Genomic DNA, 27471 nt, shown 5'->3' with positions numbered 1-27471 from the left:
TTGCAACGGTTTTGCTGCAATGTGCCGGCAGTAAGATGCGATGAAATGCTTTTACTTTTCTTCCGAGCTATCTGGTTTCAGATCGGGTTTCCCTTCACTCTGCATCTTCAATTTCCTCCAAGTCACTCCTCGGCTTTAGTGGAGTTTGAACAACTAACGTTTTGGAGGTTTGTTTTTGCTTCTCTTTTTTGAGAAATAATCATCACCCAGCAGCTTCCCATCTTTCCCTTCGTATATTTGTTTTAATCTGCCGACAAGAGTTCAAGATGGGGAGATATGTACAAAAATACACCTCGTGTGATCGTAAATAGCAACAAGTCACAAGATCCCCTGCAGTGAATACTCACCAACACTCATCCTTCTGCAAACGATCGTCGCGTGCCACATGCGAAACCTGTTGCGCGCTCTTACCCAGCAATTCCGTTTTTGGGTAGTGCCGCGCACAACTTCCGGAACTCTGGCAGTGGATGCAGTTTTCGCCAAACTCCGGTTCGCGCAAAACAGTAGAAAGTACAGAGCGAAAACTGTAGACGCTGTGTGCTGCACCGAAGGTGAATGTACCGCCAACTTATGGCGCAGAACGTCCTGAGGGGCGCAAAAAGGGCGTGGGTCGACACGACCGGTCCGCGGTGACGTTGCGGCCGCACGTATGTTTTACCTGCAAATGCAAATGATTGGAACACCACGCTGGAACGGCGACGATTATCGCAACACGGCATTACGTAATGCTGCGTCAGATTCAGCCACCGCACAAGATCGCATTACAGTCCAGGTTCTCTGGTCTTACCGAAAAACCGATGTCTGGCGGTAGGCTGTGGCAGACTTATGGAACCGCAACGTGTTCTCTCCATCTCTCCCACTCGCACAGGAGTAAAGAAATATACGCACAAACTTCGGCCACATGTAGGAACGGAGTGGGCAGGACCCTATCATCCACCAGCTGACGCAATGCCAGTCCAATAACCCTACCCAGCAAAACCTATCTGGGTTAACATGATCGCGAATCGAATCCCTTTCGGATTGCCTATTGCAGAAGAATGCCTTTTGCCTAACAATCGTACAAGCACAGCGTGGTGACACGACACGCGGTACCCTTGCGGTGGGCTTTTGTTACGACGCAACCATCCATCAGTGTGCAACCAGCGACCGGCCTACTACTACTCATCGATCCCCACGGGGTTTTGTCACATCGATATTGTAGGGCTTGACCTGATTGTACGACGCTCTTTCTCTCCATACACGCTGATGCAGTGTCGTTGCGAGACCCCGAGCAAAGCACACACAAGAAGCCGCTCATTTGTGATGCTGTTCATTATGCTGTGCTTTTTTTCTCATTTCATTCTGTAGCAGCGGACCAGTGTTGCCAGCTTGCACAATCGGCATTTGACGAGCGGGTTAATATTGATTTAACGGCCCGGGGTTCGCGTCCTGCCACACAAGAATGCATCGCCACAAAGGCAAAGCGAAGCAGGCAACGGTACGCATTTCGTTGCAAGAACAAGGCTTGTACAAGGCGACCAGGTTGACTCTGGGGAAAACAAAACGAGGGAGCGTATAGTGCAAAGCAAGCAAAGCAATATACACCTCCTCCGACCGGACCAGGACAAGGCTGTACACATCCCTTTGCATTGCATTTATTACTTACCGTCTTGTACACCGCAGCCGCCGCAAACTCCAAAGCTTCTTGTGCGGCCGGAAGGCCCTACGGTCAGTTTAATGGGCGCTCCAGATACGCAATGCGTGTGCCGCAGCTACGCACACACGTACGCAAAAAAAACACGCCAAACGCACACCGGTCCGAACATTAACGAAAGTGAAAGTACATCGCACGTTCGGGGCTCCAGTCGGTCATTTTGTCGGTTACTTGCTGTACATCGCATACTAAGTCTACCGAGTGTCGTTTCGAACTGCGTGCATGCGTTCGACCACCATGATCGTGGGTTTTTTCGTCTCTCTCTTTCCTGTCGCTTATTGTTTTTTTTTTTTGCATGTCGCTTCCCTTGAACAGCTTGTTTCGCATACGGCAGCCAGCAAGCTCGCATTCGTTTCGTGTAATACCACCGTGCATAAAACGGTTGGGACGAATCGTACGGGACCAAAATACACACCCCGAGTTTGTCCCGATTTGGGGCTTACAACAGCCCAAGGGCAACAATTGACGGTGGGCTTCAATAAAATGGAACAAAATAAAATAATAACCGTAGTATGTTTCTCCTCTCTCGACAGTGACCGTTTTATGTGTGTGTGTGGGGGGCTGTAAAGTAGGGCAAACGCGTAAATGCCCCTTATTAAATATGGAAGAACTCCTCCTTTTTTGGCTTTTTATAAATAAAGCGGCTTTTGTTTTGCTCCGGCTAGGGCGTATGTTTTTCCCTCGAAACCCTAAATAATAAAAGTCCTTGATATGAGAGAGAGACACCACAGCGAAAGACGAGATTCGAACCACGACCTTCGGTGTATTAGACCAAACAGCCGAGCACGACACCACTGGACCGCTTGCGATCTTCGGGAGTTGATAGTGCAATATAAACGACGGCGTCCTTGGGTGAATTTCATGTTGCTAATACGGGGCCTAGTGGCTTAACCGCTTGATTATGTAAGGCTGAGGTGTTGAAGGCAGCTGATCACTATCATTAAGAAGGTGTTGTCGCGTTGTACCAGGAGATTAATGTAGATCGGGATCGGGTAGATAAGGAGATGTCTAGCGATATAATGAACCGGTTTGCTCGCCGCTCTTTCTACGCAGGTTACTAGCAATAGCTGCGGCTATTGCAATCGGTGGTATCGATGGTCAGTTTCTGGCCTTCGATCAACATGCAACCGAGTGCGCACTGTACGTGAACGGGCCCGGCAAATCGTCCGCCTTCGACTACAACCTGAATCTGTTCCGTGGCACAATGTAAGTAGCGCTTGGGGGCAGTTGTGTGGATTAAACCGGGACTACCAACCTGACATCCTGTCACCTCTTATGCATCCTAAAACAGTGCACCGTTGCATGCCGAACCGACCACCTGTATTACGTATGATGCCATCAACCAGGCGTACTTGGATGCCCGGAAGCGGATCCGCGTATCGCAGCCGAAAGGTGACTGGAAGACGGAGGATATCGCTACAGTCGGTGAACTGCTGCTCGACATCTCGATCCAGCTGGCAAGAACGTTAGTACTTACCTCGCACGAGGTGCTAGCTGGTGCTTTATCCATCCGTCTTATACTATCTGTTTCCTCCCAAAAGGTATGGGTTGTCCTACGAAGAGATCGAGAAGGGTCTCCCATCGATCGACACCTCGAAGACACTGATACGGGAGGTATGTCCCGCGTTCCTGTCCGGAGTGGAGTGCCGCCCGGGGAAATACCGTCGCGTAGATGGGCTGTGCAACAACCTGAAGCATCCGACGTGGGGTGCCGCGATGACGCCGTTCCAGCGCTTGATCGGCCCACTGTACGCGGACGGTATCAACGCACCGCGCATCTCGATCACCGGCCATGATCTGCCACTGTCGCGTGTCGTATCCCGCACGATCCATCCGGACGAGGGTTACCATGACCATGCCGGTACGGTGTTCGTGATCGCGTGGGGACAGTTTATGGATCACGACTTTACGCTGACCGCGACGCCGCTCGACCCGATCAACCGCAACGATCCGGAGGAGTGCTGCAAGCGTCCGCCCCACCTGAAGCATCCGTACTGCAATGAGATCCGCGTCCCGGACGATGACTACTTCTACCGGCTGTTCAACGTCAAGTGTATCGATTTCGTGCGCGGATTCCCATCGCCCCGGGCCGGCTGTCGGCTGGGATCGCGTCAGCAGTTCAACACGCTCACCTCCGTGATCGACGGTAATACGATCTACGGCGTGAATGAGAAGTTTACGCGCAAACTCCGCACAGGGTATAATGGGCTGCTGCGCATGAACCCGGTATTTGCCGAGTACGGTCTGAAGGATCTGCTCCCGCTGAAGCTGGACGTGCCGGATGAGGGTTGCACGCGTCCGAACAAGAGCATGTTCTGCTTTGAGGCCGGTGAAATCCGCGTGAATGAGCAGCTGGTGCTGACCTGCATGCACACGCTGTTGGCCCGCGAGCACAACCGCATCGCGACCGAGTTGGGCAAGATCAACCCGCACTGGGACGATGAGACGCTGTTCCAGGAGTCGCGCCGTATCAACATCGCCATTATCCAGCACATCACGTACAACGAGTTCCTGCCCATACTGCTCGGCAAGGAGGTGATGGAGAAGTTTGGTTTGCTCACGCAGAAGGAAGGCTACTGGGACGGGTATGACGAGAACGTGAACCCCGCCATTATCGATTCGTTCGCGTCGGCCGCGTTCCGGTTTGGACATTCGCTGCTGCCGACCGCTGTGGAGCGTTGGTCGAAGGCGCACAAGTTCATCGCTTCCAAGCGGTTGTCGGATCTGATTCGCCGACCGTACGATCTGTACCGTGCCGGTGTGTACGACGAGTACCTGATGGGGCTGATGAACCAAGTCGCGCAGGCGATGGATGACTCGATCACGCAGGAGGTTACCAACCATCTGTTCAAGAAGGAGGGTGCCCGGTTCGGTATGGATCTGGTGTCGTTCAATATGCAGCGTGGTCGCGAGTTCGGTGTGCCCGGCTACATGGAGTTCCGCAAGTTCTGCGGTTTGCCAGCATCGGACAACTTCGAGGAGCTGTTCGGTTCCATGCCGAACGAAACGGTGCGTCGGTACGAGAGTATCTTCGAGTAAGTAGACAACGATCGCTGAGCTGGGGTGAATGGAGATCTATATGTGAATATCCTGCGTACTTTACAGTCATCCAGCTGATGTGGATCTGTGGTCCGGTGGTGTATCCGAACGTTCGCTGCCTGGTTCGATGTTGGGACCGACCTTCGCATGCATCATTGCCACCCAGTTCAGCTATGTGCGACGTGGCGATCGGTTCTGGTATGAGCTGCCGAACCAACCGTCCTCCTTCACGCCAGAACAGCTGCAGGAGATCCGCAAGGCGAAGCTGTCCCGCTTGATCTGCGACAACACTGACCTGATCGATACCGTGCAGATCTATCCGATGGTGCTGCCAGATCACGAAATGTAAGTCGCGTGCAAGAGGGGGGAAGATTTACGTTTAATAACTGTTTTCAACAATTGTGCTTGTTCTGCTCAACAGTAACCCTCGAGTGCCATGCAAGAGTGGAATTCTTCCATCGATCGATCTATCAAAGTGGGCCGACTATGGTCATGAGACTCATTCGCCTCATCAATATGTAAGTGTCGCTACGCTTACGCCTGCTTATCTCCACGGTTGTACTAATCTGAGGTTATTACTTCCAATATTTTAGCAATTCCTGAACGACATACCGGAGACGATTGGATTCAAGTAGAGGTGCCTTCCTATAGGTCGGCCACCCTTACCCAATGTACGCTGAGATTCTAGATGTATCATTCCTCTTATCGTCGCCTGAGTTCCTTCCCAGGATCAGGACGACCTAGTTGGTTAGAACTGGTGGTCGATACGTCCCGCCCACCTTTAGCATTTAGCCAACATTGCCCCTTGTTCTTCCGCACCTACGCCCCAACCTTCTTCATTTCCCCACTGTCTCATTGTATTATACACATTTCAAGTTGGAATTTCGAATCGCCCTTAACATTGTTACATTACGAGCAGTGGCACACAATGCTGCTCCAGAACGCATTTAGCCGAGGTACACCTCGACAGACAAACCTAGACAATAGTGGCCATTAGCGAAGTGGTTGCACCGTGCGCCGAACCACATCCCCGGAGCTCCTGGAACACGCATCGTATAAGGAAATTTGTAGAACCTAGCGCTATTCTGACCTTTATGTTCTTCTGAAAGCCATCAGCATCTTGCATCAAACATACAAGAGTTTCTCCTAAACGAAAGAAAAACTAAACTGAACCCTCCGCAACACGAACCTCGTGTACGATGATGTTCCCAGGGTTGATGCGCTGCAGAATGTCAGCATCACCGAGAGAGTCCGGCGGTGGACATGCCACAGACGCGCCACAACTGTGCCCCTACCACTTCTGCTCTATGCCACGGACGTTCTTCACCTTAAGAGAATTTATATATAAATACGTTTATTCCGTTTTCCCGTGTTTTTGTTTTATTTTATTTTTATTTTATTGTTTAGAACGGCCCCTTGTTTTTGTGTAATATTTATGTAAATAATAAATTGTTCGATCAAATGGGTGTTGTGTGAGCGTGTGTTTATTTCTGGTTCTGTTCTGCCTCCACAAGATGGGAACTTTAGATGGTTTGTAGAAATATTCGCATGGTTATAGTGTTATATCTGCCATTTTTAATAGCTTACTAAACTTATTTTTACAACGTACAGAAATAAACGTTACAATGGGACCTCCATCTGATGCGATTTAATCCCTTCGGTTCGGTAAACTTAATGAAAGTTTAAAACTCCTTGAGATTCCATCTAGAGATGTTTAAATAGATTTTTGTATAAATTTTTATTGCACTGTTTAACAATAGAATAACACTTTCCAAATAAAGATTCAAAAATAAATAACTAAACACGACAGTTCCTTAAGCAAGCACATTATTCGAACTGATTGGACATTGCCTGGAACGCTAGAAATGGTTCATTAGCGTCCTCCACCTTTAGTTGTAGCTTTCTTCCAGCACTGCTGGGCAAGAAGATAATTTTTCCCATGCTCATCTCAATTTCCGATTCGGCAACTTTCAATTTTCCTTTACCGTTAATGACGAGTAGAATTGATCCATTGATAGGATTGCTAACGCTGTACTCCCGCACATCGGTTGGTAGCCGTAGCTCCGCTACAGCAAAGTCTGGCACTGGAGGCACGAATGTGCGTGTGTACGGTTCATCTTTGGGATGCAAAACTTTTGGCTGAAACAGCATACTTTCACCGGGCAAGCAGTCGTAAGACACCAACCGTAGCAGTGTGTCGACATCCTTGAACTTTGGTGTCAATCCAGCCCGCACTACATTATCCGAACAGGCCATGCACTCGACGCAGTCACCGTCGAGGTAGGCGTGCGGTACATTCGCCGCCAGATAGATCGCTTGCCCTGGATTTAGTTGGAGGTAGTTGAGAAAATAGATCGACAATACACCCACATCCTGCCCAAAGTCGGCGTACAGACGCATGAACAGATGGTCCATTTCCTTGGACGTTTTTTCAAACCCAACCATCCGTTTGGCGATACCGTCGATGCAACGTTTAACATCATCCGGCGCACTGTGCATTAGGCGTTCGTAAGCAAACTTAACCGCTGATTCGTCCTTGGCTTGAAATTTCGTTAAAACATTTGGCCCAAGCAATTCCTGCAGTTCGGGATTTTCCTGCAGAAACCCGTCTATTTCTGCGTACGGCCGAAAGCCACACAATGCCTGAAACTCAGTCAACGCAATTGCCAACTCCGGCTTATGGTTCGGATCCTTGTAAATATCCGGAAACTGACGGTGTAGCTTCTCCGCCTCCACCTACAATTGGTACATCAACAATTAATAGTCATAATGTATGCTAAGAAACTGGTTACAGTACTACCTTATCCGGATGAACCTGCACACTGAGTGCCTTCCGAATGCTCAACACCTTGAGGAGAAACGGCAGTCGTCCATCGGCCGTGCCAATCATACCGTGCGGATCAGCCTGTATCACCTCGTCTAACCCTTTGCTATCACTTTTTACCGTGGCCGGCCCGTTAACGTGGTCACCCATCCAAAGCTCCGCGTACGGAGATTCGTCCTCCACCTTGAGCTGTGGATTGTTTGCTTGCGCGAGCTGGGCAACAAACGATTGTCGTCCAAGTTTGCCCCATTCGTAATTCTTAACGTTACCGATGATCTCCATTGCTGCTCGTTGGAAGAAGTTTCGATCCGGTGAATGAGATGTTTGCCCGTGGAGTGACTTTGACACAAAAGTGGTGTTGTGTTTTCCTCCACCGGGACAAAACAACAAATCCGTTGCAGCTGACAGTTGGCACAGAGATGTGACCCAAATTTAGATGACCAAGTAAGTTAGGAAATCTATATTGTTATCAATATTTCGGAAATCAATATTTTTACAACAGTATTAATCACAATACATAATGTTTATAAAATGAAAGGAACCCAATAATAGCCAATTATGACAATTATTTCGCTTAGCCGAAGGTGCAGAACAGAATATAAGTTAGAAAATTGAACACTTTTCCGGTAAAATTGTCAATGTCCTTACAAAACTCCTCAATAGAACTGTAAAATCATAAATAAGCAGAAAACATCGTTATCCTGCGCGCAACAGCACTTTCAAAACATTGAATAATGTGCTATAAACACAACGCACGACAAATTGACGTTTAACGTCAACGCGGGCTTGTTTACCAAAGCCTTTTGCCTGCGTACAGAACATTTAGTGCGTAACTCGATAAGGTGCAGTGTTAGCAAGCCCTGAACGCGCTAAACAGGAGGTTTGTAAATGTAAATCACCCTGCTGTGAAGGGGTGGATTGTCCCTTTTCGTGTGTTCAACTGTTTTAACATTTTACCCACCTAGTGATGTTGACGTTTCCATGGCTACGAGTGGAAACCTTTACCAGGGTGGTTGCACGGGGCAAAGTGCTGGAAAACTAAATGCGGTTGTGGTTTGGTGAACCAAAGCGGCAAAATTCGTCAGAACATTGTTTTTCCAGACACGCAGAATTGTTCGGAAAACCGTCATCTGAAGCAGTTGGGAAACTCAAAAGCCAGTTAGTTTGAATTACATGCCGCAATGTACATGAGCGTGTACGAAAGAGAAAGATATAGAATGGTGCAAGCGCGCTAATGCATTGGGCTGGGTCAGGGGTGGATGCGTGTGTGTGAGAATGAAAAGTGCATTTCGATGATGAGTGCGAACCAAAGCCCTGTGAAGTGTGGGTGAAAGAGTACGATAGATAGACATTCATTCTCATTTCAACCACTCTCTCTGAAAGTAAGAGCGAGAACGACCATTATAGGCTGGACACAAACACAACCAACGGCACGTAAACGCGATGAGAGAATGACAAACAATGCACTCACTATAGTGAAATGCTTGGTCGCTCACTATAGGCAGTCTCATGCAAATGCACACGAAAGCGCGGACTATTACTCATCTCTTTCGGTTGTATGTGACGTGCGTACAAACGAGAGAGATAAGTTAAAATACAGAAAGTAACGGTCTCTCTTATACTACGCCGTGAGAGAGAATTTGAGCGGTGGAATGCGTACGTTCGACACGGTGTGTGCGTGCGCCCGTATCGTATGCGCGTCTGCATGTGCGCTAGTGTGTGGAGTGACGCGTCAGTAGTGAACAGTCAGAACCGATCACGGGAATAGGGTGTGTACACTCGGCATTTTTACTCCGGAACAACGTCTCGGCAACGCATTCGGTTCGCGCGCGTTGTTTAGTGCCTCCTTCACCGCCACAGTGCGCGCGTGTATGTGTAGTGCGTTGACGAGAAATAATTCGGGGGTGGTTTTCTTTTGTGTTTTTTGCTGTCCGTCACAAGGTGTAGTGTACAGTGGTTTCTTTTGCAACGGTGAAGATAGTTTCTTTAATTTAATTCGTAGGGTTTTTAGAAGAATTATTAAAAGTAAGACCACTTTGATGCTGGGTTGAGTTACCCGATGGCGTGCGTGTGTAGTGCGTGAGCAACAGTCTCTGACACAAGAGGTACCGCGTGATCTCTCGCTTTCTCGCTTCTTCGCACGGAACCGGTCTCAGGAATGTAAATCTGACAAGCGAATTGTAGTGATGATCATCGGTATGCACGTCGTTACTCACCGAGAACATCTTACTTTATACATTCATGTTTGCGTGCCTGCTTATGTGTGTATGTGTGTGTATGTGTGCGTAGGGGGGGAAATGGTGGGCGTTCATCGCAAGTGTGCGGCTTTCCAGTCATATTGGAAATTCGATGTGTAAAAGGAGAGTGAGACTGTTGCGAGAGGGAGAGAAAGAGACAGAGAGAAAGAAACCACACATCACCTTAATGTTGCTTGAGGCAAAGCATCATGTAATTGTGGTGGTGAGGTGTATTTCATTGAATGTGTCTCTTGTTTTTTTGGGAAACTTACAAGGCGAAAGCGGTTTATCGGATTAGTCATCGAAAATGAAGGTGAAAGAAATTAAGAAAAAAACAACAGAAATTAAAACATGAACAATGGCAGCCAAAGAGTATAATACAACCTTCAAACAAAACCATCAACCGTACCAACAAACAAACAGTTAGCAACTTTCCTCAATCAACACATAAAAACGCTACTGCCTTTTGTGCGTGTGTATGTGGGAATAAGATCGCGAATAGTTAGCGAGAATGAGAAGGAAAATGCATGAGAGAAATGGCTTATACTACACACACACACACACACACACACACACACACACACACAAAATTAAACAAAGTAAAATAACCCAAGTAACAAAAAGAAAAACTCAGGGAATAAAACAATACTCTTGGTAACGGTTTGTGCCTGAGATGAGAAAGAGAGAATGACAGAGCGAGAGAGGGAGAGAGCTAGATAACCACACACAGTTGCGCTTACGTACGCACTTGGTGAAGTTTTATCGCACACACATACATACTTGCACATCAGTATGTGACAGCGAGCAGAGAAGTTGTCTCTGGAGCATCAATTGGTTGTTATTCTGTATCGGCAAACAGACACGGAGGTAACCATTGTTTTGTGTCATATATATCTTTCGTTCCCTGGAACATTACGCACCCAGCGGAAACGGACCAAGTTCGGAATTTCCCAGAACTCTTCATTAAGAAATAGCTCAAAAACTATTGGAATTTCCCATAAAATCCTTTGAAGAGAAGGAGGAAAACCATTATCCTTTTTAGGAATTGTTTCCATAGGGTGTTTGGGTGAACTACGACCTTCACATTTAAAAAGCGATTCGATGTTGGCGTGGAAGGTTTCTATTTTGCCCTGCTTTCCTTCGGTTTAAGAATTTGCAAATGCATCCCAGTGTAAGTGTGTGTATGTGTGCGCGGCTGTGTGTGAGTGGTGGGAAAAATAAAACGTGGGAAAATCTGCAGATTCCACAGCATGATGACAGCGCAAGAAACAAAGTTGTGCGAGAGACACACACACACATACACACAGAAAATGACAAAAAATAACATAAAATAATACACAACCTCTACCCTCCAATCAACCCCAACAACCAACTATGCTGTTAAGATGGGTGTGTGTGTGTGTGTGTATGTGTGCTCATGTACGTGTGTGTTTGCGAAAGACGCGTTCGTCCTTTATTCTCGCGCGGCCACGGTTATCCCTTTATTGTCCAGCTGGTCAGGCCCCTTTGCGAAAGGGACCCGCAAGGGCTGTGAATAATTTAGCAGGGCGGGTGATAATTTTCCCGTACCCCGGGGGTTTGTTTTTCTTCTCCTTAGTGTTTGCCTGTTTTCCACACCCCGTACTGCAACGGGTGCAGCACTAGTGTAGTGTAGTGCGTTTATACTACCCAGGGTAGAATAGATTCACAGCCAGACAGACAGACAGAAAGTAAGAGGTTGTTAGGTTTGTGTGCGTGTATCTTTTTTTTTTTTTTTTGCTTTTTTCCAATTCTGTCCTGATAAGCGTCTCAATGTTCGAATCCTAAAACTCCCCCTACATTTATCGTCCCAAAAAGCTCGTATGATCGTTGTGCCACGAACAAACAAACCAGTGTTTGGGTGCTTGAGCACTAGTGTTCTCTAGCAGGTAACGATCGCACGGTCTCGGTGGTTTAGCAGCAGCGAGAACGTCGACGACCTGGTGGTGGAGATTAAAGGCCGCAACGAGAGGGTAGGTGGAGGTGGTGTTGATGTGGATTGTCCAACCGTCACCTACCGATCACGGCTGCCGGCGTGTGGGAGTTAGTTCCAGAACGTGGATCATCTCTAGAAGGTCATTCCGAAACCCTCCAAAAAGAAAAGACGGTTAATCTCTCCCTCTAGCTACGCGCTAGAAGAGGACGAGTGAGTGAGAGATAGAAAGGCGAAAAAGAATAGAAGTGCGTGATTGTGAAGATATTCCATACCTGTAATTTGGTGACGGTTAAAACGACGACGACGACGAAGATCGCGACCCGGGAGGGTGTGGACGTGCCTCAACCCTCAACGAATTAGGGGAACCGAGAAAGTACCCGCGCAGCCGCCAGGATGTTCAAGTACATACCGATATTTAAGGGATGCAACCGGCAGATCGAGTACGTCGACAACCGGCACTCGTCGCTGCCGAACGTGCCGGAGGAGATCTTCCGCTATTCGAACAGTCTGGAGGAGCTGCTGCTCGATGCGAACCACATTCGCGATTTGCCGAAGGTAAGTTCAACCACTAGTAGTGTAGAACTGTTCTGCCAACCATATCTCTGGACCAAGTGGTCGATTGTAATTCTGTAAACGTAAATAGGCTTTGAAGCTGTGTGCGAAGATGTCCTGGGGTGACCCGATGGTGTATTGTTAGGGGTGCCGGTCTTTAGACGACAAGACCGGTCTGAAAATTCCAGCCGGACCAATCTCCCTTACACAGGACTGACTATCCAGCTACGGGTAAAAATAAGGTCAAAGTATGTTAGAAATCTCTTGAGGTTGTTGTGCCGATATAGAAGCACAAGAGTCTTTAAAGCTTTTAGCGATCGTTGAAATTACGAGAGATCAATCGTTCAGAAAAGAATTGATTGAGGCATGGTTTTTAAATATTGAAATCCCTTTGAATTTCCCCCTTTTTTCTATATCGACAATGCTTGTTTTTCGAATGAATGCCTCTTGAATGAACATTCATGAATCTTTGCAGATTGAATATTTATCAAAAAAAAGTCTATGATTCGCAAGAGATGCCTTAGATTGCAATCGCAAAAATAAAGATTTAGTGTAGGGTTACGTTTCATTGCAGAACTAAAGCAATTATAATTTGAAGATTAAATAATCTCCAGATATTGATGAACATTTGAGGAATGGACTCATGATACAATGCTACATGTTACTTTAATTAAGATTCATAACAACAAATTTTTCTCAAAAAAAAAAGTACAAAACAGCACAATACTAGATTCTACACACGGAAGAACACTTGGAACTTAGCGGTTGTACGAGAATGAAATTGAAATTTAATCAATTTAGCCATATTTGTTGCCGTACTATCTAGCATATATACTTCGAGCTATTTTTTTATTATTATATGCTGTATTTTCTTATCATTAAAATGCCAACAAAAAAAAAACAGAGACAACCACACCATCCAACATCGACGTGATACAAGAGGGTCTTATCAAATGTTGATACTGGGTTGTTGATAATATTTATATATTTTATATTGAAGGGTGAGCAAAACCCAGATTACTGCTGAAACGTTGACATTGATGTCATGCGTACGAAAGTAATTTTGGCCTTAGTTTCATCAACTGGGTTGAGCAGAACACTAGAAAAGTGACAAAATAACCATAAACAAGGGTTAAAATAGTAACGTAAACATATTCTAACACACAATGTCAAGGAGTTGAACCAAGAAAGTCTTAAGAATTATTTTATTCACTAATATAAACCAATGTAATTGCTAGTCTATTTTGGAAAATTTCGTATTAAACTTCAGTTTCTTTCAATTTGCGTTTGAAACTCCTCTGTCACACTAATTGAAATCGACTTTGTAGTTGTCTAAAACTGCATTATTAATTTATTTTCTCTAAAAAAGTATATAACTAGTTGAAATCTAACACTTTCTCAAGCGTTTAGCCTGTTGGTGTATTGGTTAGCGTGCACAGTTGCCCACTAGCCGGATGGAAGCCAAGTTCTCAAAATTATGTTTGTTGCTAAATTCTTTTTTATGTTTTTTTGCATAAATTTTCACGCTTGTGAGGTTAAATACACCCTTTCTAGGTCATTTAAAAAATAAATACACTAACTAATAACATTGAGGAATGGTTTTTTGCCAAAATAACGTCTGCTACTCATCACTCTATTTTAGTTTACAACAAGCTTTAATAAAACAAAAATACAAGCTTGCCTTATGCTTGCACAACATACAGTGAGCTTATGCGAAAACGGGTGGGATATTCCTGTACGTGTTATTTTAAAGGAAAATGTAAGAATGTCATAGGGGAAAAAATAAAACAAAAATCACATCTCTGCCACCGCAAAATTTTCAGCTGCGGTGACTCCTCATCGTGATTGTGTGAGTACAGTTTTTTTTTACGGTGTCTTTATTTGGCCGCCGCATTCAAGCGAAAACTCCAACCGGGGGAAGCTTTCCAACGTGTATTCCCAGGTTGGTTGATGTAGGCACAGTGGTTGATGTCGTCATAGCACCTAGTCCCGGCACGAAAACTGTACATGCCAGGTTGGAATGTACCGACAAAACGAAGAGTATGTGAAGCGTGGAGTCAATGGGAATGAAGAAAGAGCGGAAGGGAGAGAAGGAGAGAGAAAAGTGCTCTTCATCCCCCGGATTTCATGATCGTGATGATGATCATGGCAGGGAAGGTTCTAGGGTGCATGACGAGAGAAAGAAGCGATCGCGTCCACCCTTTCGGCAATCTCTCCCATCTTTCATCACTGCTCCAGCGCGATTTGCTGGACAGACGCGCGCGCTAGTGTTTGTGTATGTGTGTGTGTGGGGTGGACCAGTTTTTCCAGCCCGTTTTTGGGCACGGGCTAAGGCAACTACGCGTACGCGATGACGACACCACCGCTGTTCTTATGCTTTTTTCCATCCACTACTATGCTATCGGTCGCTTGAACCGCTACCTTGTCATCGGTTGCTTTTGTTTGTGTGTGTGTGTGTGTGTGTGTGTGCGCTAGTGGGGGGAGGAAGTCTGTTTGTGTGAAAGAACGCTAGAGCATATCTGGAGGGTTTTTCCCTTCCGGAACGTTTGGAACACAACCGTACGGTTGCGCTTGACATTCGTGTTTTTTTTCCATCGTTGCGCCGCGGATTGCGTAGTTCGCTTTTATCCAGACACAGACAGTTGGTCCATTCGTTCACCCAGCACGAACAATTGATGTTGGCCCTCTTCCGCTATACGCGGTGTGGGTTATTTTCGGGCATGTGCACCTATTTGCTGCCGAGTGATCGATGCGTTAAACACCGTAGACGTATGGATGAACCATCGACATGCGATAACACTTCATGTCTACACGTGTACAAAAAGGTACTTAGGTAGGTAGGGGGAAAATGATCTGGATTTTTGTTTTATATCAAACAGCTCAAGACACTCGAGACTTTGGGCAACTGTTGAGTAGCTCAGTGTAGCTTTTTTATTCCAGAACAGATAAAAAAAACCATAAACTCCCATTCATTCTTTTAAAAATACAGAAGATTTAAAAATCTATCTGTCTTGCTTTTTTACAATGCACTAGTTTAGACACTCGAGACTTTGAGCAACTATGGAATAGCTCAGTGTAGCTCTTTAAATATTTAGACAAACAAAATTATACTGACCCGCAAAATGATAGATATATTTATATATTTCTTGGTAGTAATTATATTGACAGTAGCTCAGTGTAGCTATTTTACTTTAAAAATTGATAAAGGAAACTTAAACTTCCTTTTCTCTCGGGTAAAAAAAAATATGTAAAATCCACAATTGCATTTATTCCGTTGGTTTAATGCACTAGTTCTAGACAAAACTTCTAGAAAAAAATCTAGAAATAGTACTATAACTCTCTCCTATTCGAAGGTGATAATACTGTCAATTGTTAAGAACTCTCTCGGTAATTTCTGTCCGTCAACCTTCAATGACATGTCCCTTGAAATCGACTACAATTGTTTGAAACGATGCAGATGTTTCAGCACGTTAATGAGCGCGTCTCGTTGGGCGTTCACTCCACACGGGTTGGGCCAGATGCGCGCTTTAATCAGCCCCACCGTGTGCACAATTTTACATGCTGGAAACGCGTTTACCATGCCTGTGTGCGTTTCTTTGTGGGACGTACCACTGTTTGTGTGTGTGCGTGTGTGTTTGCTTTCTTCTTCCGGGCTGGTTAGGGTCCGGCGTGACCGTGAAGCCATACATACCAAGCCAGCGAAAGGGATGCATGAAGAAATCAGTTTTTCCAACCACTTGCTTGTTTGTGTCCACTGCGGTGGAAAGAGCCGCACTGATTTATCGGGTACGGATGCAAGAGGGAGATAAAGCGCTGCTATCATCTCGGCTAATTGACAGCTCGATCGATTCTGGATCGACCTGGAATGATCTTTGCACTGCTACTGCTTCCCCCCAGTGCGGTGGCAAGGCACGAAACCACCCTCGTCTTTGACCATGACTGGAAGAAACCAGCCGTAGAGTGCCGGAACCACTATTACGGCACCATTTTGCATGTCATTTCAGCGATTAAAATATGTGTGTTTTTTTTTTGTTTTTGCTTCTCGCGAATGTTGGCTTTTGGTACAAACGACAAACAAAGATTGATCGTACCCGATTGCAGTGCGTCACCCGTACCGATTTCGACAGCCATTTAGCTATGCCTTTTCCCTTCCACGCTTTCCTTTTCATCACACCTCGTTAACCCTATGGTACGCCGGGCCCCGTTGCGCAGCGTTCTCCCGTTAGGTTGTGTGTGCGATATGCGTGCCAGAGCGTGAAGACACTTGTCTTCCGATGGCTTTAGTATCGTGTTTTGATCAAATGTCTACGGTTCTTGTGCAAGCGATGACACCGATTGGCTTCGTATATTAGCAGGTGCTCACCCATAGCGAGGAATGCGCTTTGGGGTGTGTTTCGGTGTGTAAAACAGTGCCGAGGTATGCTGCTGGGCGATAAGATAGTGGTAGGGCGCTCTACACCTTGGCCGGTTGGACAGCTGAATGAACTGACCACAGAAAGATTTATAGGTGGATAACTTTCAAGTTGACCATCGAACACTATGTGCCTGGTTTACTCGGATTGATTTAAGGGAATAAATATTATATTATAAAATTTGAGTAAAATATAAGAATAAGAACGATTCATAATTTATGTTAAAAAATGTCTGTAAAACGAATTTTAGTTCTTTCGTTTGTAACTGTCAAGTTGGAGTAAACTACAACTTTCCTATGGGATGACTCACACCGACTGAAGTAATCCAGTAATGATGTCCACTGGTATCCACTTCCAAACAGTGATATTCATCGCTTATAGCTGACAATGAATTGTAGTTGTTCCATGGTTTGGTACCATGCTGATTGGTCCGATACACCAACGGCCTTGGTTCAAATCTCATCTTGGACCCCCGGGATTATCACATAGTATTTATAGACCCCAAGTAGTAGAACCTCTATAAATCGTTAGATGACAAACATAAAATAATCGAGACTGAGCTTTTCCTGTTTATAAAAGTAATCAGTCACGATAAAAGAGCTTGGAATATAGAAAAAATCCGTACGCAACACATGACTTTTGCTTATTTATAGCTACCTATAGTGAACTCTGTAGTAGTCTATGATGAAATGGTCGAAACTGAAGGCACTGGAAATTTATCAAACTATGAAAAAGCCGTTGGATGTCTTGCAATTGTAATCTTTGCAGCATCTTCCTCATTTATAAGGAGAGATATAAGGTAGAGGGCAACAATTCTAGGGATATTTACGGTGTTGAATACCATTCATCAGGATATCCTCTCAGACACTATATGATTAACCTTTTTACCATTGGTTGAAAATATAGTTGGAATTTATCAAAGACGAACCCGAATCATCATCATTCGGCAAATGCTAGAGATTCTAGAGGGCAGAGGAAGGAATAACTCCTACAAATTCTTCATTGATTTGAAGGTCACCAGGGTCAGGTTTATGACTTCTAAGATTAGCCAACAAAACTATCAGAACCCTTTGCTATTACCTGAGAGATACTTCAGGGAATTTGGGCTTACCATTCTACTCTTCAATCTAGCGCTTGATAAGGGTACACGGTCTAAGTGGAGATGGAAACTTGAAGAATCATTCGGATGCGCTAGAAATTCAGAATATTTGATTTGTACTGCAGATATCTTCAGATGTTGTAGACATCATTATAGTTTTATTGGAGCTCTGAATCCATTTCAGAGATTAATTTGGCTTGAACAATTGTATAGAATCCTGGCAGCATTGTAGTCTTCGTACATCCACCCAAGGCACCCAAGTACGACGTTTCAGGGACTCGTGCTAAGGACTTCACTTTATATTGATTCTTCTAATAAGCAGATTCATAACAAAGTACGGACATAAAATTAAGTATTCAAAGTAATTCCTTGTTTTTTTTGTTCAAATTCTCCCCACGATTCATTATGCCTTTTTGGTTTTGCCTTCCCCAAAGCCCAATATCCCGAAGTCATCACCCCATCATATTGGACATCCACGAAAGGCGAAATCTTGACAGCAAATCAAACCGAGCGGAGGCGTTAAATCGCCGCATAATGTTAGCTACTTAGCCAAAATTAACATGACCGATAATGGTTTCCACGTACACGTGCGTGCCGATCGGGATGGGGTGTGTAACATTGTTATCCTTTTATTTTTTTTTTGGTTGCGATATGAGCCCACGCGTGTCCCAGCTTCAGTCGGCTATTTGTTCAAGGATGCGCGTCGCGCGTTAACACACCACAAGCAGCTCGCGCTCTGTTGGGTGACCGGGAAGCGTGGGAAGAAGAGAGAGAGAGAGAGAGAGAGAGAGAGAGAGAGAGAGAGAGAGAGAGAGAGAGAGGCATGAAAAAACCCCGTGGAAGAGACGATAAACTCCGGCCCTAATTGCATCCACAACAGGTGGTGGTGTTTGTATTGTTGAATGAGCTGAGAGGGGGATCTCGTTGGGGGCAAGGATGCGGTACAGCAGCAACGCAAGCATTATACGAAAATAAACTTTAACCCACTGCCCACGACCTCCCCGCCCCAATCACCCTCCTGTATTGAGCCCTCCCAGGGGGAGATCAGGAGGAGGGTCCTGGGGATATCGCTTAGCCCAGGGATAAGGAAGAAAGCATCATCAGCTTAAGCGGCCAAGGCTCCACAGCCATGCTTGTTATGTCAGTGTTTCCAACCCCCCTTTCCACCCTTCTGCTCTGTTGCTCGTAACCTTCTCACACAGTCGTTCGATTGTTCGCTTTCGTTGTGCCATTTGTGGGTGAGCAAAGTGTGTGCCAGTGGGTGTTCGGTACACACTTTGCACACTTTTGCGATTTGCGAGCACTTTCGTCCATTATGCCATAACCTCATCATCATCGCCGGTGCTGAGATGCCCTCCCCCCGGGGGGGGGGGGGGGGGGGATGATCGGGGTGGAGGGGGTTGGTTCGTAGAACTCGCTCATTACTTCACTTCCGGTCGTTCCGGAAAACTGGACAGAAAGAGAGGGTGGAGGGTTTGGGAGGGGGAGGGGGGGGGGGTGGTGGGTGGGATTGGGAGAATGGATATATAATCCACTTTTATAACGCTCGCGGGAATAGCACCTAAACATGGGCACCAAATGCACCAGCGCCACACAAAAGGCAATGAGGGATGAAATCCAACGTATTTCCAGGAATTTTATTTTATTTTCCACCCCCTAGCAACCCCCACCATCCACCCCTCCTTCACGGATTAGTTGGGGGTGATTTCTGTACCAATGCCAAGTGCGCGATCGCTCTATTTCGTATGACTCACTCCCGCAAACCAGTATCGGAACGAGAATTCAGTGCTATCATGCTGTTTTTTCCCTCTTTATTTTCCTTTCATCCCACCCACCACCCACCACCCTATTGTTTTACAGCGGCAGAAGGGAAGCTGTTGGCCTATTCCCGGAGCAAGTGGCTTTCGCGTGTGCTAATAATAAACAGTTTCGCCTGTGCCAGGCGGTAACACTCGAAACTCGCTCCTTCATTTTCCACCTGCAGCGGCAAGCGTGTAGGTCGCAGCTTACTCTAACGTGCCGAACGCGTTAGCGCGTGCCTTTCTCATTGGCAGGCCCCCAATTGTTACCGCTTTTGGACAAGCGAAACTATTACAAACGATAATTTCATCGAACTGCATTACATTTTCGTGGGCGCATCGTTTCGACCTCGACCCGGTCCTACGACCAATGGTTGACAAATGGCGCCGCAAGGTATGCAATCCGCACGACAAAACGTACCTTGTTAGCAGCGGCATTGGCAGATCGGGTTTATTAGCGCTGCAAGCTCATCAAACAATGGTGGGGTGGGTGGGGAGATGTATGAATCCCAGTAATTTAAAGATACTTTCCATCATCCCCCTCCCCATCCTCCCCTTTCTACCCTTTGCCGACATTTTCTTTCTTCGTCGTAGCGATGATGTGTGCGCGCTCGTTAGCGACCGAGTTGGAGTTGAACAAATAAAGCTCGAATGGAAAAAGGCGGGAAGGAGTGATGGGCAGGCGAAAATAGAAAGGTGGCGTAGGAGTGGAAACCGGCGAAGGTCCTGTCCTACATAATCACGTTGTAACTTGGCTGCCTAACAAGCAACTACCAGGAATTGTACATCGTGTCCTGGTGTGCGGTAAGGTCTGTGTGCACCGATGCACATCCTGGACATTCTGCACCCCTCTCACACATCCCCACCCTCCCAGTATCCTTTAGTTTCCTGTTGTTGTTAAACTGGGGTTTTTTCCCCGGTTTGCACCGATGGCGGGGCCAACAAAGCAACACATCGAGAGATCGATTGGTTTTTTTTGTTCGTCCTTGCACTGCTGGTTAGCGGGTCCCCGATGGGTTTTGCTTCAGCCAACTCAAGCCCAGGAAAGCCCAGGAGAACAGGAAATGGTTGCATCAGGATTCGAGGAAAACCCTGGTCCACTTCCAGTTTGCCGTCTGTTGGCGAGTTGTTTGTTGAACGGCAGCGGCACTGAACTGAAAAAAACACAATAAAAAAACGAAAACAAGTTAAAAAAAATACAACAACACATTGTTCAACCTAAAAAACCATTAACTCTCGTATACACTTGTTTCCATTTTCCAACACCCCCTTCCATTCCCACCCCTTACCCTTAGCAACTCTATTGGGTTGGGGGGTTGAACATTAGGTGAAGGATAGAGAAGCATTTCTAGTTTCTATACACATATATATGTGTGTGTGTGTATGTGAAAAACGCTTTTCATTCCTTCCTGTTGCACTCTGCTGCAAACCACGGAAACCGATTTTCCGATTCTAACCCCTCTCTCCCTCCCTTATTCTCAACGTCACCCAAGGAGAAGGAAGAAAAAAACACATTTAATTGAATTGGAAAACAGTTTTGCGTATTCTCTACTCCGTGCCACAAAATAAGTGGTACTGGGGTGTGGTGGGGGGTGGGGGAGGGGGGTGTCGTTTGGAACCGGGAGGGGAGGTTGTTACCAATCGGAAGACCACAAACGGTATTGCTGATGATGCACTCGGCACTCAAATCGTGCACAAACACACAAACCCAACCACTTACGCAAACAAACAAACAAACAAACAAACACCAGTTGCACTATCTGATGCTGAGCATCATCATCCCTCCCACCCCACCCAAGAAGGGGTTTGTTGCAATCGTTTGCCTTCATACAGTTGCACGTGCACGTGCATTTGAATGCTCCGTTTTGTGTGTGTGTGTGTGCGTTTCTTTTTTTCCCTCCAACAAGCGGTTGATGGGGGTGAGTTGGGGCTGGACAAAGGGGGTGGTTTTGGGGTCGGGAACGCATCTACATCCGGCCACAGTGCAGGAATGCTGTTTGCGGTTAATTGCGGACGCAGCTCAATCGAAGAACGAGCACCATTCCCCCTCCCTTCCGCCCTCCCCCCCCCCCCCACTCCCTTCTCACCTCTTCACTAATAAACCTCCCCTCCTCGGCCTTCATCACCATCCTTCCGACGCTAGTTGGGTGTGTCGGTTGTTGTTTTGCGATGAATTCGCACCGTTTTGTGCTTTATTCTCTCGCGCGTATGTGTCCCATACCTCCCCCCCCTCACCACTTTTATTCCACCCTCCCTTCCCTTCCACGCATCACCCTTCTTCTGCACATCTGCTGAGCAACCTGTGGGACAAGCTTCTGTTTGTGTGTGTGTGTGTATTTTGCACGATCGATTATGGAAGTTTTCCCGCATTTCCCGCTGTGGAACTCATCGCAAAAAACGGAAAAAGGTGGAAGGTTTTTTTTTTCATTCTCTTCCACTATTCAATAGTGGTTTGTGTTGTATCTCGACATTTAATTACATTCGAGGTTCCGACAATCCCCTCCCTCGAATCCCATTTTCCCCCCATTAATGGTGGAAAGGTGTGAAGTGACAACAGCCTGATGCATCGAGCGACATACATCTGGTAAATGGTTCTACGGGTGCGATTGCAATTAAAAATTGGTGTTGCTAAATCTTCGACACAATGGCCAACACCTGTACTTAGGCGTTAGAAATGATGTTAGCAGGAATAAAACAGCAAAAGAAATTATAGTTCGCAGTAATGGGTCTTTTGGGTGACTGTCGGAACATTGTCGGCAGTAAAAACTTAACATAAACTTCATAAAATTTGAAGATGTTGTTGCAGTTATTGTGCTTGTGCTTTTACTGGTTGGATTTTATTATTGCGTTCAAAATGAACCAAAAATATTTTATGAAGATTCAGATATTTTTAAAAAATTGTCTAAATTCAATCTTATTTGAATCGAACCTAAATTTCCGTCTCTCGGTTTATTTAGTTATTATCGTACAGGAGAAGAGATAAGCATTCGATTGGCATAATAATGAAACGTTAAAACATTGAACAATCCTAAAGCATTCAATTGGAAGTTTTGGTCTCAGACAATTAATACATTTATGTCTAATTATTGAAATGTTCGATTAGGCGTACAATTTACATCATACATTATGCTTGGCAAGATGATCAAGATTCGCAATGGTTGTAGAACTAAATAAGAAGAAGAAAAGCTTGTCGGAATTTGTAAAAGCACTATTTTTTGTCGATTAGTTCGTCTAAAGAACACTGTCGGAAGATTGTCGGACAATAGACCATATAATAGGGAAATACTATACGGAATTAAATGCGACTCGATGGAACAGTAATCGTGGTGCCAATTTTTCACGTGAACTGAATCGGACGTAACTGTTCAGGATTGGAAAAATAAAAACCAAAGAAATCCCCGAAATCGTAGAAAAACAAGTCTGTCGGAGAATTCGATGAGTAGCTTCCGGTGCGTTGAGACAGCAAATTCTTTCAAATTTTAAATTGTAAAGAACTCATACAAACTAATATTACAAGCAAAAAAAAACTAATATTTTTCTTGAAGTTACCGTTCTAAAAGATAAAGACGCATTTCTGTTAGATTTAAATTTGCTCAAGGACACTCCACATTTAAAAATTTCCCTTCATCCACCCCAAAAGCAATCATCGGTCAGAATGGTAAAAACCGCCCTGCTTTGTTTACCGTACAGACCGCTGTTGTTTATAATACTTTAAATTCCTTGAAGAAATATGACGACCCAGTCGGTGGCACATAGTGCGTTTTTTTTTTTTTTCGTGCGCCACTTTCCAGCGTGCCCCGGGACACGCGGTTCCAGGCAGCGGCACGCTGCGTGTGCCGATGAATGTTATTATAAAGTGTGCGTCAGTCACGTCACGGTGTGCCCCACACGGTTCTTTCGTGTGTATGAGTTTTTTTTTTGTTTTCGTTGTTCTCCGATCCGTTCCGGATCGTTAGACTCCCAGGTCCAGAGGGTGATTTGCTGTAACTTCAAACCACCACGGTCTGGCCCGCCCGTGCACGGAATCAATTCATGTTAATTTAATTTTAGCCATGATGGGTCCGCACAGACTCTTTTATTTGCACAGCTGCCTGCAGGCTGCCCGCGTTTTTCCGCTACACTTGCTTTTATTGCTTGCGATCGGCCCGATCACCGAGATTGGTGCGGGTGTCTGCCTTTGTGTGTGTGTGTGTGCACACCGCCCAAGTGCCATGTATCTTCAATTTCCCTGCTCGACTCCGGAGGTAGAGTCAGCAACACCCTAATCGTGTTATGTATGTTGGCTAGAATTAGGAAAAGCATCGGAATGATCTCGCCCGATAGGCTTAGTCCCGGCGTGCGAGATGGGCCATTTCCGAACGAGTTAACGCATGCTGTGCCGAGTTTAATTCAATTTGTGGAACCGCGCGAAAAACGAGATATCGCCGTGACTGTGATTCAATTTCAAACTGTCCACATCTCGGTCCTTGGGTGAAAGAATGCGTGGAAAGCACAGTGGTGTGGGGCGGGAAAAATTGGAAACCAGCAACAGCAAAAAAAAACTGCTCATACACCCGGTCCATGTCGCGTGGGGGGTTGCAGCCATAATTAAATTATTTTGTATGCCATTTTCAACACTGCCGTTTTGGAGTACCACTTTTTCTGACCAGTTTTTTTTTTGTTTTGCATTTTTTGCAGGGATTTTTTCGTCTATATCGGCTGCGGAAGCTCGGGCTGAGCGACAATGACATTATCAAAATTCCATCCGACATACAGAACTTTGTCAATCTGGTCGAGCTGGATGTGTCGCGCAATGGTAAGTATGGCTGGAGAAGCGATCTCGCGAAGCACGGGAAATTAATTTCCATTCCGACGTGCTTAAACCCGCGGGTGTGTCATATACATACATGCATATATATATACACGTACGCTATCGCTTCCAGAAATCGGTGACATACCCGAGGACATCAAGCATCTCCGCAGCCTGCAGATAGCCGATTTCAGCTCGAACCCGATCTCGCGGCTACCGGCCGGCTTTACCCAGCTGCGGAATTTGACCGTGCTCGGCCTGAACGACATGTCGCTCATTTCGCTACCACAGGACTTTGGTTGGTAAGTATTGGGTTAGCGTTAGGTTGGGCATACCGAAACCCCCCCCGTCGCCCGGCCCCCTCACTCTTCAAAAACCTGGTAGCTAGGGGTAACCCTTCCGTAGCCCAAGCCCCTTTTTGTACGGCAGCGTAACGGACACGAACCCACCAGCACAGGAAGCGGGAAGTGTGATTGATGGGTTTGCGAGGAAGAGAGAGAGGGGGGGGGGCTGTGGGGATAGATGAAATAACGGATCCCCAAGCGGCGATGGTTGCTTCACATCAAACGCGAGCCCGTAAGGTCTTCTCCTGCTTTAACCGGTGTTGTATACCGCTGCCTCTTTTTGTTACGTTGCCCGGAACGTCTGAACCAAGCGAACCAGAACCCCCGTTTCCGTTTTCCCCCGTTCTCCCAGAGCCCGTTTTCCGATGGGCGAATTATTTGTGCTTTGAAATTCTGCCTCCCCCAAACAACACCCTATCGCCGTGCATCGCAAGAGGGTGAGATTGGGAACAATGAAAGTACAAAAGGGGTGGGCCACTGAAAGAGGGTCACCGCCAACACAACCCCAACAACCGGTCACCGTATGTGTGCAATTTTGGGGTTTGAACTATCTCCCACACTTCTCGACGATACGGTTGTGTAAATTGCTTTTTTTACGAGCTTTATGTTCAATGACTGCGATGAAGTTCATGAACGTGTGTAGTTGCTTTGGGTTTTGTTCGCTGTGTCCAGCTAGCGGCTAATGCGCATTTGCTAGATTAAATATGTTTCTTCATCGCCGACAATAAAACTATTATTAGAATATTGTAACCGAGAAACACGGGGCGAGCAGGGCGACAAAGGTTATCGGGGTAGTGCTTACTTTTGCAATAAAACGGCGGCGTACCCAACACCCTTCCAGTGGAATGTGCACAGTCTCGCGAAAATCGTTACCAATGCACTGTCCCCGGTTAACAATTTGTTCGAACACCACGCTAGAATTCCACTCAATGTCCGCTTTTACTTTGCCCAACAGTCTGTCCAAGCTGGTGTCGCTGGAGCTGCGCGAGAACCTGCTGAAGAACCTACCGGAGTCAATTAGTCTGCTCACGAAACTGGAGCGCCTGGATCTGGGTGACAACGAAATCGACGAGCTTCCGTCGCACCTCGGCTATCTGCCGTCGCTGCAAGAGCTTTGGCTCGATCACAACCAGCTGCTGCGGTTGCCGGCCGAGATTGGGCTGCTGAAGAAGCTCGTCTGCCTGGACGTGTCGGAGAACCGGCTGGAGGAGCTGCCGGAAGAGATCGGTGGGCTGGAGTGCCTGACCGATCTGCATCTGTCGCAGAACCTGCTCGAAACGCTCCCGAACGGCGTGTCCAAGCTGACCAACCTGTCGATCCTGAAGCTGGACCAGAACCGGCTCCACACGCTGAACGACAGCATCGGGTGCTGCGTGCACATGCAGGAGCTGATCCTGACGGAGAACTTCCTCAGCGAGCTGCCGTCCACCGTCGGCAACATGCTGGTGCTGAACAATTTGAACGTGGACCGGAACTCGCTGGTCGCGGTACCGAACGAGCTCGGCAACTGCCGACAGCTCGGTGTGCTCAGCCTGCGGGAAAACAAGCTCACGCGGTTACCGTCCGAGCTGGGGAACTGTGGCGAACTGCACGTGCTGGACGTTTCCGGGAACTTGCTGCAGCATCTCCCGTACTCGCTGGTCAACCTGCAGCTGAAGGCGGTGTGGCTGTCCGAGAACCAATCGCAACCGGTGCCAACGTTCCAGCCGGACGTGGACGAGGCGACGAACGAGCAGGTGCTGACGTGTTTCCTGCTGCCCCAGCAACGCTACGTCCCGTCGAACCCGAGCCAGCGCGAAGACACGGACTCGGAGAACTGGGAGGAGCGGGAAGCGTCCCGCACACATTCCGTCAAGTTCACGGAAGACTTCGGTGCGGACCGTGACACGCCGTTCGTGCGCCAGAACACGCCCCACCCGAAGGAGCTGAAGATGAAGGCACACAAACTGTTCGCCAAGGAGCGCAAATCGGACGATCTGTCCGGAAATTTGGACACCCTGTCGGAGGAGTCCGCATCGCGCCCTTCGCTGCTGAACCGCTCCGGTTACGGCGCGACCACGATGGAGGACATACAGGGTCACGCTATACCGCACGACGAGGAGCAGGGCGGCGAAGCGGCAGCAAGTGCGGAGGCGGGCAGTGTACAGGACAGTGCGCGGGACGAGGAGGATGATGGGTACGAGAAGCGTGTCGGTTTCGAGGTGAACGAAGACGAAGAAGACGATGCCGATCGGCAACAGTACGCCGGTGAGGATGCCGATGGCAAGAAACCAATCTCCAAACTACATCGCAGGTACTATCTCGTTGAAAGTGTTGTTTTTTTTTTGGGACAGTTTTATTGATGGGAGTTTCCTTATTTGCCCATTGCTTTCCAGAGATACACCGCATCACCTGAAGAACAAGCGGGTACATCATACCATCACCGATAAAAACACGAACCTGATGTTTACCTCGCTGAAGCTGAAGGAAATGACACCGCCAAAGCTGGACGAGCATCCCGTACTGGAGCAGGTCCCATCGACTGCTGCCAGCATCGCTGAAGGTAAGTTTGTTCTAAAACGTCAGGCCTTTCAGAATGAAGTTGGAGAAGATATTTATCGCCAGAGTAGCTGAGCTATCTAGCATATGTGTGCGCATGATGTCACTAGACCTTTGCCAGGGTCATTACATCATTTTCTAATGCGCATTACATCATCTTGACTTCATCTCTTCGCTGAGAGATGTCGAAC

General features: G+C 46.7%; 3 protein-coding genes across 3 annotated transcripts in view; 2 read left to right on the top strand and 1 right to left on the bottom strand.

Moving 5' to 3' along the window:
• The first annotated feature begins 1441 nt into the window (after nt 1-1441).
• Nucleotides 1442-5427, top strand: LOC128306606 (peroxidase). The gene is made up of 7 exons (XM_053044162.1): nt 1442-1477; nt 2706-2899; nt 2985-3158; nt 3235-4728; nt 4799-5077; nt 5154-5250; nt 5326-5427. The coding sequence occupies exons 1-7, from the start codon at nt 1442-1444 to the stop codon at nt 5365-5367; spliced, it is 2316 nt and encodes a 771-aa protein (XP_052900122.1). The 3' UTR covers nt 5368-5427.
• An 801-nt stretch (nt 5428-6228) lies between these two features.
• On the bottom strand, nt 6229-7875 carry LOC128306350 (mannose-6-phosphate isomerase). The gene is made up of 2 exons (XM_053043826.1): nt 7533-7875; nt 6229-7468 (listed from the first exon to the last, which is right to left on the bottom strand). The coding sequence occupies exons 1-2, from the start codon at nt 7836-7838 to the stop codon at nt 6560-6562; spliced, it is 1215 nt and encodes a 404-aa protein (XP_052899786.1). The 5' UTR covers nt 7839-7875; the 3' UTR covers nt 6229-6559.
• Nucleotides 7876-9407: 1532 nt separating this feature from the next.
• Nucleotides 9408-27471, top strand: part of LOC128307129 (protein lap4) — a 49738-nt gene continuing 31674 nt past the window's right edge. The window contains exons 1-6 of the mRNA XM_053044861.1: nt 9408-9497; nt 11630-12302; nt 24287-24404; nt 24532-24700; nt 25698-27035; nt 27118-27284. Coding sequence (XP_052900821.1) covers nt 12141-12302; nt 24287-24404; nt 24532-24700; nt 25698-27035; nt 27118-27284 — 1954 coding nt within the window. The 5' untranslated portion in view covers nt 9408-9497; nt 11630-12140. The remainder of the gene's footprint in view (nt 9498-11629; nt 12303-24286; nt 24405-24531; nt 24701-25697; nt 27036-27117; nt 27285-27471) is intronic.

The sequence above is a fragment of the Anopheles moucheti genome, chromosome X (assembly GCF_943734755.1).
Source record: "Anopheles moucheti chromosome X, idAnoMoucSN_F20_07, whole genome shotgun sequence".
NCBI classification, from domain to species: domain Eukaryota; kingdom Metazoa; phylum Arthropoda; class Insecta; order Diptera; family Culicidae; genus Anopheles; species Anopheles moucheti.
This window is presented reverse-complemented; position numbering and strand designations above follow the sequence as displayed.